General features: G+C 36.1%; 2 protein-coding genes across 3 annotated transcripts; both read right to left on the minus strand.

Annotated features, from left to right (window-relative positions):
* Window positions 1-1,879: 1,879 nt before the first annotated feature.
* LOC118479355 lies at window positions 1,880-6,937 on the minus strand. 2 transcript variants are annotated; one of them, XM_035987141.1, is made up of 9 exons: window positions 6,642-6,681; window positions 6,497-6,556; window positions 6,221-6,425; window positions 6,053-6,116; window positions 5,818-5,963; window positions 5,214-5,525; window positions 4,893-5,120; window positions 2,455-4,293; window positions 1,880-2,375 (listed from the first exon to the last, which is right to left on the minus strand). In XM_035987141.1, the coding sequence occupies exons 3-8, from the start codon at window positions 6,404-6,406 to the stop codon at window positions 3,346-3,348; spliced, it is 1,884 nt and encodes a 627-aa protein (XP_035843034.1). In that variant the 5' UTR covers window positions 6,407-6,425; window positions 6,497-6,556; window positions 6,642-6,681; the 3' UTR covers window positions 1,880-2,375; window positions 2,455-3,345. The 2 variants fall into 2 exon arrangements, with proteins under 2 accessions (XP_035843034.1, XP_022025477.2); XM_022169785.2 differs by having other exon boundaries at window positions 6,221-6,556; window positions 6,642-6,937.
* On the minus strand, window positions 2,013-3,253 carry LOC110926009. Its single transcript, XM_022169786.2, has 3 exons — window positions 2,455-3,253; window positions 2,257-2,375; window positions 2,013-2,174 (listed from the first exon to the last, which is right to left on the minus strand). The coding sequence occupies exons 1-3, from the start codon at window positions 3,251-3,253 to the stop codon at window positions 2,013-2,015; spliced, it is 1,080 nt and encodes a 359-aa protein (XP_022025478.2).
* Window positions 6,938-11,340: the final 4,403 nt, after the last annotated feature.

Genomic DNA, 11,340 nt, shown 5'->3' on the forward strand with positions numbered 1-11,340 from the left:
GGCTAGAAGTGAATGGTGTCGGTGAAAATGGAGATAACAGTAAAAAGGTGGGAAAAATAAGGGAACCAGTGAGAGTTGGATTCGAACGATTGTCATTGGATTATTCAACAGGCATTGCAACCATTCCAACAGATGGAATTTTTTGTTATCGTTTCCTTTTAATTAATTCATATATATATATATATATATATATATATATATATATATATAGGGGAAGGTTCAAATGAAAACCACTAGTTATTGTGAAAACTCGAAAACTAATTAAAAAAAGCCAAAAAAACATACAAAAAATTTTTTTTTTAATTTTTTTTTTGCAATCAAAATTTCGCAGGTTTTTTAATATATAAAAAAAAAATTTTCAAAAAAAAAAAAAAAATTTTTTTGTGTAGTGCACATGTGTAATACTGCACATATGTATGTGTACTACACATGTGTATTATTACACATGTGCACTACACAAAATTTTTTGTGTGTTTTTTAGGCTTTTTTTAGTTAGTTTTCGAGTTTTCACAATAAAAGTGGTTTTCATTTGAACCATCCCCTATATATATATCACTATATATATATATTTATATATGTATATATAATGAAAGGGTGTGAGTGAAATGAACTAAAGGGTGTGACTTTTAAACAAATAGGACACAACCCAAGTTGCTAATTATATAAGGGCATAATATGGAACCTCAACCAGTGCGGTGTTTTGCCTCTCTTAGTCGAAAAATCGCAAGGGACGAGTCATAAATTTTAGTTTTTTACATGATACAAAATAGAACTTAAGGGTTAATAATTCGAGTAACAACCAGAAACAAAGAACATAACATCACGGTTCAAAAGAGACAAATTGGCAATTACAGTGGGGGATCCAGAATTTTTTCTACCGGGTTCCCTTTGTTAGATTTTTACGAATTCTCACTATTTTTTTTAAATCATATAAAATTTCCACTATTTTTTTTCATTTTTTTCCAAACCGAGGGTGTTTCCGGGAACCCCAAAAACACCCCTGGATCCGCCACTGAATTGAAAAAGATTCCATTCACGAACAGCGTTAGTGTGATTGAACTAAATGGCACTTGTGCTTTTGCTCTTGAGCATGGAGAAATTCTTGAGAAGAGCACCAAGGACTTACCTTGTTCAACAATAATGTCTGTATTAAAGTGAAGCAAATAAGAAACGAAGCTTCATGCCACTTACCAGTATGTGCGGAATCATGAGGTCTGTTCTCCCCAAACCGATGTTGAAGCTTCCCCGTCCTTTGATCCCAACTGCTCATCATCACTTCTGAGTAAGCTGAAGCATTAGTTAACCCTTGCAGAATGCACAGATAACATAAACCAAAATAAAGACACGCCTATCTCATGGGCTCAATCACAAAGGTTGCATTAATATATTTGTAATCTTAAATATATGTTGTACCCATTAACAAAAACGTGTGACATACGTACCAACACTTTTGTCCAATTAGATAAAACATTTTCGTATCAAATTCCCTTAGCCTAAGTTAGAGGCTCACAAATTAATTGCATCTTGAAAGCAAGCAATTAAGGTACTGCCTACCTCCTTTCAGAGACAATCGACCTATGTGGTCAAAGACGCAAGGCGCAGGTGAGGCACATCGGCCTCGCCCGGAGCCTAGGCGCAAAAAAGCGCACGTAGAGAAAAATATATATATAAAAAATATGTTATGCTTCGAAAATAAATAAAATTCCACATATAAAATAAAACATTACTAGGAATTATGCAAACGTTTGCGGTTACTAAAACATTTAAACTTATAGTTCATCACCAATCATCAATACAATCATCAAAGTCATCAGAACTTCCATCAACATCAATTGGATATTTAGCTTCGGATTCATCAACATCGTCTTTTTCAGAATCTTCATCCTCTAAAGCTCTTGAAGATGATGGTTGAAATGATCTTGTTGCCCTTACCTCTCTAGCCCCACTCACATCTCCTACAACTTCCCATGTCAAGTCTTCATCCTCAAAAACCCGTTCTTCCATCCTTCCAGTCAACCAGTCAACCACTCGTTACAATCATCAATGTTATCTAAAGATATCGGATCATACACAACCTCTTTATCACGACGATTTTTGAGTGTCTTGTTGTAATTGACAAACACAAGATCTTGCAACTTCTTGTGTTCTAATCGGTTCCTTTTCTTGGAATGGATCTATTATTTAAAATAATACATTTTAAATTATTAAAGCATAAATAAACTTCATATTATCATCAAACTTTGAAAGATAAATTACTTGCTCAAATGTGCTCCAGTTCCTTTCACATCCCGATGAACTACATGTTAAACTAAGTACTTTCATAGCTAATTGTTGGATATTTGGGACTTCTTTCCCATACAAATTCCACCATTGAGCTACAAATATAAAACTTAGCAAGTATTAATGTAATATACCTAAAAAATAAGATAAAAAATTCAAAGTTAGTTAACTTACCAGGAGCTATTGTGCAATGTGCTCGCTTTGCAATATCTAAAGCAAAACGGCCCTCTTGGTTTACCCACTTCACCATCTCCTTCATGATTAAGTCTTGTTTGTCCTTTGAAGGAACAAGTCTTTGAACACACTTGATCATCCCATCCGTCACCTCTTGATCTTTCTCAATTTCAGGCCTATAGTAATAGAACTCCGGGTTAAAGTAGTAACCCGCCGCATGCAATGGATGGTGGAGTTGACAATCCCATCTTTTGTCAATAATAGCCGACACCACTTGGTAATCAACACTATTTTCGCCTAAAGCCTTTGCAATTGTTATCTTAGCTCTTTCCATACCTTCATATAGATAATCCATCGCGGGTTTTTTCTCATTGTCAACAAGGCGAAGTACGCGTACAATAGGACCCATAACTTTAAGAGTGAAAGTCACATTGGTCCAAAAAGCATATGTTTGAACAACATCCTTAGCCTGCCTTCCTTTAGGTTGTTTTGCCCATTTACTTTCCTTCCATTTATCACTAGTAAACATGGTTCTCAAAGCCGACTTTTGCCTATGCAAACTTTGTAAAGTAAGATATGTTGTTGCAAATCTTGTAACTCCACTTCTTGTCAACTCCTTGTTCTTTGTGAACTCTCTCATCATGTTCAAAACACCACAATGGTTGTAAATATAACCAACAAGAAAAATTCCTTCTTCAATGGTTCGTTTGACTTTAGGAATCTTTCCAACATCTTCAAGCATTAGATCTAAGCAATGCGCCGCACAAGGGGTCCAAAACAAATGTTTCCTTTTGTCCATCAATAAGTTGCCTAAAAACATGAGATATAAAAACAATGATTAGTAATTATTAATTAAAAATCAAGTAGCTCAAAAAACATTAGATATAAAAACTAGCCAGCTTGTTTAAAGTTGCTTCCATTATCGGTGATAACTTGAACAACATTTGATTCCCCGACTTGCTCCACAAATTTGTCAAGTAGCTCAAACACCTTTTCCACAGTCTTCATATAAGCAGAAGCATCAGTCGATTCCATAAACACGGTTCCTTTAGAACTATTGACCAAAAAGTTGATCAATGTTCTATGCCTCCGATCTGTCCAACCATCCAACATAATTGAACACCCGGTTTTTGACCACTCCACCTTTTGCTCTTCGATCCACTTTTCTACATTGTCTACCTCGTTCTTTAGAAGTGGAACTCGCAACTCATGATAAGAAGGCGGCTTGAGATTTGGCCCATAGTTTCTGATAGCCGCGATCATCTCTTGGAAAGCATCTAACTTAGCGACATTGAATGCTATTCCCGCTTGGTAAAAAAACGCAGCTATTGTTTGAATTGTTCTTCCTCGGAGTTCTTTGTCACAAGCATCATTTATGCTTGTTTGTCTCAAACTTGTTGAGTTTCCTTTACTTCTTGTTACATGCATATCAATCGGGCCTTTTGTGTTTGACTTCATCTTTTTGTTTCCCCCACCAATATTAATTCCACTCCTCTTCTTTTGAACATTTGATATCTCGATTACCTCATTATCCTCTTCATCCTCAACAAAATCTAAGTCATCGAAAACATCAGCAATAACATTCTTCTTTGCCTTTTGACTTTCCACGTACGCTTTCAATTCATCTCTAGCATTTGTAGGACACTTGGTATATGCTTTTGCATTTCTATAACCTCCAATTTGATGTTGTTTAGCTAGATAAATTCCTCCTTTGGTAGAGAAGTTGGAGAATACGCAAGTGACACAATTTGGATCATGTGGGTCTTTATTAAAGTTATACTTCCACCCGGGATCTTTTCTTAATTGTGATGATGCTTCAGGTGCATCATAAGTCATATTCTGTAGGGAAAACAAGCAACGAAATATCAAAAGATTAAACAACGGTCTAAATTACACGGACATTTATTAAGACATTTATTTTTTGGCCGGCTAAATAAGATATTATTAAAGCCTAAAAAGCCCCTAAGCTGCTGGAACAATTACACAGAAGAAAAAAGAAACAGTACAGTAACCAAACACAAGCCAACTACTTAAATTGAATCCTATGTTTTCAAAAACGAAAAAAAAAAACAAGAACATAAATATAATTATGTGGTAGTGTGGTACTTCTACACCAATAAATTACAACAATAAATGTAAGAGGGGGTATTGGTTCTTTCAAAACTTTGGGGATATGTTACTACCAAACTGATAATATAAATGGGCCTTTCCGAGATTAAATGGCAAATAGAACATATTACAGCTGAGGGGCCTTGTATATTTGAATTGATGCTGAAAATTATTTGCAACAAAATAAAAATCATCAGCAATTTAATGTCAATTTTAGTCCGAAATTGAATGCTGCTACAAGTCATAAAACACAGTTTAGCATATACAAGCACAAATACATTGGATCATGAATAAAGATAGATAGGGAGAGAGGGTGAGAAACAAATTACCGCTGGCGTTAAAGAACAGACGTCATCAAAAGTTGCTCCGATTTTGTTAAAAGAGTTATTAAGTTCCGGGATACATGAAGCAACATCTTGCCGGAACTCATGTGAGCAGCAGCAACTGTTATTACCCTCCCCATTTCCGGCTTTCAGGCCGTCTACAAAAGCTGTACAGTCCTTCATAATATCTTTCGCACGATTTCGAAAATGCCCAATTACAACAGCCTCAAAGTTCTGCATCATTCACCATCCACAACATCTCTCATTAGTTAGTTAACCAGCCAATCAGCCATACATACCAGGAAGAATAATAACACAAGACCTTACCTTGGGAGGTTTATTCATGATACACGTCATTATTTTGAGCGACTTTATCAGGACGTTCTCGTTGTAGAGAAAAGAAAAGTATTCTGAGACCACAGAGGATCCACACTCTACAAATCCAGGTTGGAGGAACAAAGGGTCAGCGTTCAAAACTTTATCCCGTATGTTGACCAGAAGGTCGTACAAGGACGTTACAAAAGGCACCCAGATTTGTCCATCCGGTAAGGTCCATTGGTGGCTAAGGTTTAAGCGAACTTCACCACATTCGAACACATGTGGATTGATAGCATAACCAAAAGAGCGAAGGCGGAAAAGCTTTAAGAAGAAAGAAAAAAAAAACCATAAGAATATAATAATAATAATAATAACAATAACAATAACAATAACAATAACAATAACAATAACAATAACAATAACAATAACAATAACAATAACAATAACAATAACAATAACAATAACAATAACAATAACAATAACAATAACAATAACAATAACAATAACAATAACAATAACAATAACAATAACAATAACAACAATAATAATAATCACACACCACTGACCAACTATACATGTGTAGAAAGATCAAGAAACAAAAAGAGGGACATACAGGCGGCTTAATAGGAAAATGTTCTCTGAAAATAACATCAATAAAGAAGAGCCCATCATGATACGGAGTCCCCTTGTTTCCAATGATTACAGCTGTTAAAATATCCATCTTCGATTTATAGGCCCTCACATATATATTATCTGAATCTAAACAAAAGAAAAAAGCTTAAAGATAATAAAAGAAAATGCTCAAAGATGTATATGCATTACTATTCCTAATGAGCTGACATTCATACCTTTCAAGCATTTTTCAAAATTCTCCCACTCGTGATGTATCTTCCTAGCCATAGTCGGCCATATCTGAAACATATGTGTGCATCAAAGTGACTAAGCGTAACAACAAAAAAACATTGACATTATTATTATTATTCTTAAACTCTTAACAATCCAATGACAATACTTACCTCCTCCACGCCATACTTAGAACCAGAAAAAAGATTATCTGGAGGGCCGTTGAGGATCTCAAACCTCTTGAAGTTTTTATACGTATCGAGAACATCATCAACCGCTGCAATTTGGGAAGTTTTATCACTAGGGTGCGGTAACACATCTTCTTTATCAAAAACGCCAACTCTTGAATACGTCTCCATGAACTTGTCAAACTTTGATCTATACTTTTTGCAAAATGCCAGAAACCGATCAGAATGTGCCCAGTCTTCCAGAGGATTTAGACGACATACCTTCATTATGTAAGGATTCAGAGACTTTTGATAAGGGAGCAGCATGTAATCAATGACAGCCTACAAGAAACAGAAGACTGTAGAATCATCGGAGAGTTAAAAGTAATTTTGAAGCATGGCCGTAAAAACAGAAAGATAATAATACCTTACACGTGTTGTCCACCACTGACTCCTCGTCGAGGCCTTCAGCATCAACGAGGCCTTCAACATCAGTTGTTACGACCTGTGATTAAATAAAGTAAGACGACATCTACAAGCACAGGCATTGTGTGTATGTTGAGCAAGATATGTGTTTCGACCTCTGATTAAAATTATATCTACAAGCACAGGCGTCGTGTGTATGTTGTACAACTGATTTTCATCAATCATCATCATATTGGTATAAATGGTTATGGATTAAGCAGCGATGACGATGATACGATTTTCATACCTCGTTTCCTTTATTCCTCTGTGGTGGATCCATTCACGCTCCGCAACAACGATTATCCTATGAATTCCGTATTTTTCTCACACATAAATAACTTACCGCCGCGGGAATAAAACCCTAGACAATCCCGTAATATGCAATTTGGATCCTGTGGTTTGATGTTCGATCAACTTCCCTCCCCCAACTTTCTTTCTTTCTTTTTTTTCTTTTTTTTTGTACACATTAAGTATACTGGATGGATAATTAGTAATGTTACATAAAAATAAACATGGCAAATGAAAAGTCTCCGTTCAAATCCGTCCGTCTTCAAAATAAGGTTTCTTCCGAACTTGCCCGACTTTACCTCCCATCGCCTGCTCCCCCCATTGATCAGTCAGGCTCGTACATCGACGAAACTCATACATCAAATGACGCCATTAATCCTCCAAACCTTAAATTCATCTTTGCATCTTCTCTTCCGTTTTGAATCCCTGATTCATTCTTGTTAACAGTTTAGGGTTTCATATTCAATCGCTAATTCAAGCAATTACGTTTATATTTAATGTTTAACTAAGTTTTAGGATTCATTTATACGATCTCTCGGTTCCAATTAAGGTTTTGTTATGATGAATTGTGTTTGATTTTGTGGATGAAATAGAGTATGCTTGTAGGATCGTGTGCTGACCCAAACGAGTCGTTCAGAGGCTTTCTCCTTGGTTTCAGGTGCGGAATAACAAGAAACTAAGGTAGAAACAGCAGGCAAATCACTTTTAACTACTTGTTTATTGATTTCAAACGTTTACAGCTCAAATCTCGCACCGGCAGAACCTCGGCACGATTTCTCTTCCACGTTACAACTGAGATCGCTCATCGGACTATTTATACACATCTGGAACCGCTAATTGGGCTTCTGGAACCGCTTATTGGACAGGCCCAATAAGCGGTCCATGCATATGTCATAAAAGCGGTCCTACTTGTTGTCCCAAAAGCGATCCAACCATGCTTTGCCGTTCGAGCGGTCCAAACATGTCCGCTCGAGCGGTCCGAATCCTAATGGTCCTAAGAGCGATCCAACTTATCTAATTTGACTCTAAAAGCGGCCCAACTATCTAAAACCTATACATTTCACTATTTCTCGTATTTCGAGCCCAGATCTAACGTTCTAAGACAATGACTCGATACAAGACGTAATCAGCAGATGTAGTGCACCAACAGACTCCCCCTCAGATGTTGATGGAGTCGACTATCGAGTCACAACAATGCTGTCTTCAGTTCTTCAGTCTTGATCAGTCTTCGGGCTTCTCTTTCTTTGTCATTCTATCAATCTTCAGGAACTCTGCCTGGAATAATATCTTCTTCAGGAATTTCCTCCTGGAATCATATGCCTGGATCATTCTCTGGCTCTAACTTTCATCAGACTCCATGCTGGGATCTCTGTCTGGAAATCGTTATCACCATTGAAATCAACTCCTGGCTTTCTCTGTTTAAGTTCTTCTCTGGTTCTGATGTGTCTCCTGGCTATCCGTAGCAACAGGATCAGAAACCTGCAAAACTCAACCATACTATTACAAACTAATACAAATCGTCTAAGGAAAAATTATGAAGATCTAACAGTAGGTTACCATTCAACTTATTCATCAAGTTAATGAACCAAATTTGCATTTCAAATCTTCACAGTTTCACACTCTCTCCCAAACCACAAGTTCAACATGTTTAGCACTTGAAATGTCAAATATCAGTTCTTCACACTCTGTTGTCGAAAATCTTTTTGTAATTTTCAAATATCAAACAAAAATACAATATTTTTGGATTTTTGAATTTATAGAAAAACAGAAATGAACACTATTTTTGAGAGATTGTGCAAGAGGATCATATCGGTTTTTTTAGACATATCACCAACACCGTTGATCTTGATTAATCAGCAAATGTTAAAAACAAATTTACTTCTGATTGTCAGTATTGTTGTCCACTTAAACCTCTACACAAATTTTCAATTGATTCAAGATACGTATTTAATGTATTAGCACTTAAACATATTTGAGTGTCCCACCTCTTGAATATACTCCCGTATCCAGATCCCAATATTCTGATCTACAGGTAAGTATAACTACAAATGATATCTGTATATAAATTAGGGGATAAATGCGAGAACTGAGGGATCTCAGGTCAGAACTTCCGTTCAGCAGAGAGATATCAGCTTCGACTTAGCAGTGGGTCCCCTTTAGAGGATCTTTTCAGCTACAACAACTGATCATCAATTTTATTGTCTAATCAGCTGAGGGCTTTATGCTATGTTTCAAGCATATGAAGAAAGTATTAGCCAGGGACTAGGTCAGAACCACCGTTCAGCAGAAGTCCCGGAATAATACCCCAGACATCATTTGAGTACAAGAACCTAGTATTCCAGAATAAGAAACCTTTCAGACGAGATTTCAGGGGTTACCTATATATCCAAGTAGTGTTCCCCACAAAATAAGTAAGTTTTGATTTTATGTTTATATCTCGAATACAATTTACTAACTGTGTGAAGCCTACTGACACATCATTAGTAAGACTTGTTTAAAAACAATTTTGTCTTTACAAATCTCTAGCATGCTGTGAAAGTCCACCGATGTACTATCATCTCCTCTTTTTGCAGCAAAACTCATTTTCATTTTTCAATTTTTTAAATTTTTCAAAATTTTAATACTCCCCCTAAAATCAAAATATGTTTCAATTTTGATTTTCCGAGGAAAAAAAAATTGAAAACAAACTATACAAGAAACTTGACAACATTATGTGAATTACCTCAATTCACCATTCTCGTGCAAAAACAATCAGAACTCCCCCTCACAACAAACTATTTTCCCATAATGATTTCAAAACACTTAAGTTTGTTTCAATCAAAATGGTTTTTCCGGAAAAATTAGTTTGTGTTCCAACCATTTGTAGATTTGGGGTTATCTCATCATCTTGTTTTCTTCAAACCTTTTAAAGATTTATCATTTCCAGTTTGATCATAAACCACCTGTAGAAAATCAAGTACAAATTAATGTCCCTGATTTACCACATGTAAATCGAAAAATCACCAAAGTGAATTTTCTCAAGAAATGTGCTGATTCATGATCCACGATACCATCTTGGGATCTCCGGCAAGTCAAGTTTTACTATTTAAACAATTTCACCCAAGCCTGACTGTCCTTGGGTGATTTTGAATTCTTGCTCAACAATGGTGGAAAGTTTGCATCATCCATTGCTAAACCTGAATTCTCCTTTTTTACCTCAACCAATGGCTCCTCTGGTTTTACCATACCAGAATCATTGCCTGAAGGTGGCTTGTCTGACTTTGACCTGTCAGATTCATCGCCGACCTTTTCTTTCTTCTTCTCTCTCTGTTCTGTCCTCATATTTGTATCTGATGAATTCGTCTTGCTTGTTTTTGCAACTGAAGGAGTCGATTCATCAGAACTTTTATTCTGTTTATCCTGTGAACCTGAGGACAAAATCTTCTCGAGATATTCTCTCGCTTTCTTTCTCTTCTTCCTCAGTCGGTCTTTCTGCCCCTGAGAAAGTTTAACTTTCGTCTCTAGAACTTTCGGTTGTTGAACTTTTGGTTCTCGAACTTTTAGTTCTTCGGGCTTGACCTTGACTGGAATTCTTGCCACTTTCTGAGACATAACCCTTGATCTTCCCATTGATCTCCTCGGGCAATCTCGGGCAATATGACCTTTGATATTGCAGTTATAGCACCTCCTGGTCTCATATCTCCAGTATTGGCAGTTAACAGCAATGTGTCCGTGATATCCACAACTATAACACATTCTGTTATCGTACCTATCACCATTTTTAGTCAAAACGCTCAGATCAAAACATTGTTTGGCTTGGTGATACTCCTTCCTCAACTTTGCTGAATTTGACTTTGAAGCACTGTGATCTATCCTGCACTCAATAATTTTTGACTTTTTATTTTTTAAATCTTTTGATTTCTGATTGCGATTGGATGATTGAACTGATGAGTTTTTTTCTTCACTTTTAAATTTTTGTTTCTGTTTTACAATCTTCTTCACAGGTTTCTGCTTAGAGCATTCTCCCTTTTCAGTCGAGTGTAAAACAGTTTTCTGAAATTTTTCTTTTAATTTCAAAAATTTTTCCTTTTTCTTAATTTCAGCATCAGATTCTGTCTCAGACTCATCTGCTGAATAAAATTCCTCATTTTCATCATCAGTTTTCTCATCACAATCTTCAACTTTTTCACTTATCGGCATAGAATTGATTGGTTTTGGACAGGGAAAATTCAAACTGTCAGTTTTAGTCACAAAACCTTTCAATTTCTTCTCAAGTTCATCAATTTTGTTCCTCGAATTCTCAGCTTCACTTTCAAGCTGAGATATTCTCCCAAAATGAGACTTGATAGTTTTCTCATTCTCAATCTTCAAATTTTCAAGAACAGATTTTTCTT

This window comes from Helianthus annuus, chromosome 17, assembly GCF_002127325.2.
Source record: "Helianthus annuus cultivar XRQ/B chromosome 17, HanXRQr2.0-SUNRISE, whole genome shotgun sequence".
Classification (NCBI taxonomy): domain Eukaryota; kingdom Viridiplantae; phylum Streptophyta; class Magnoliopsida; order Asterales; family Asteraceae; genus Helianthus; species Helianthus annuus.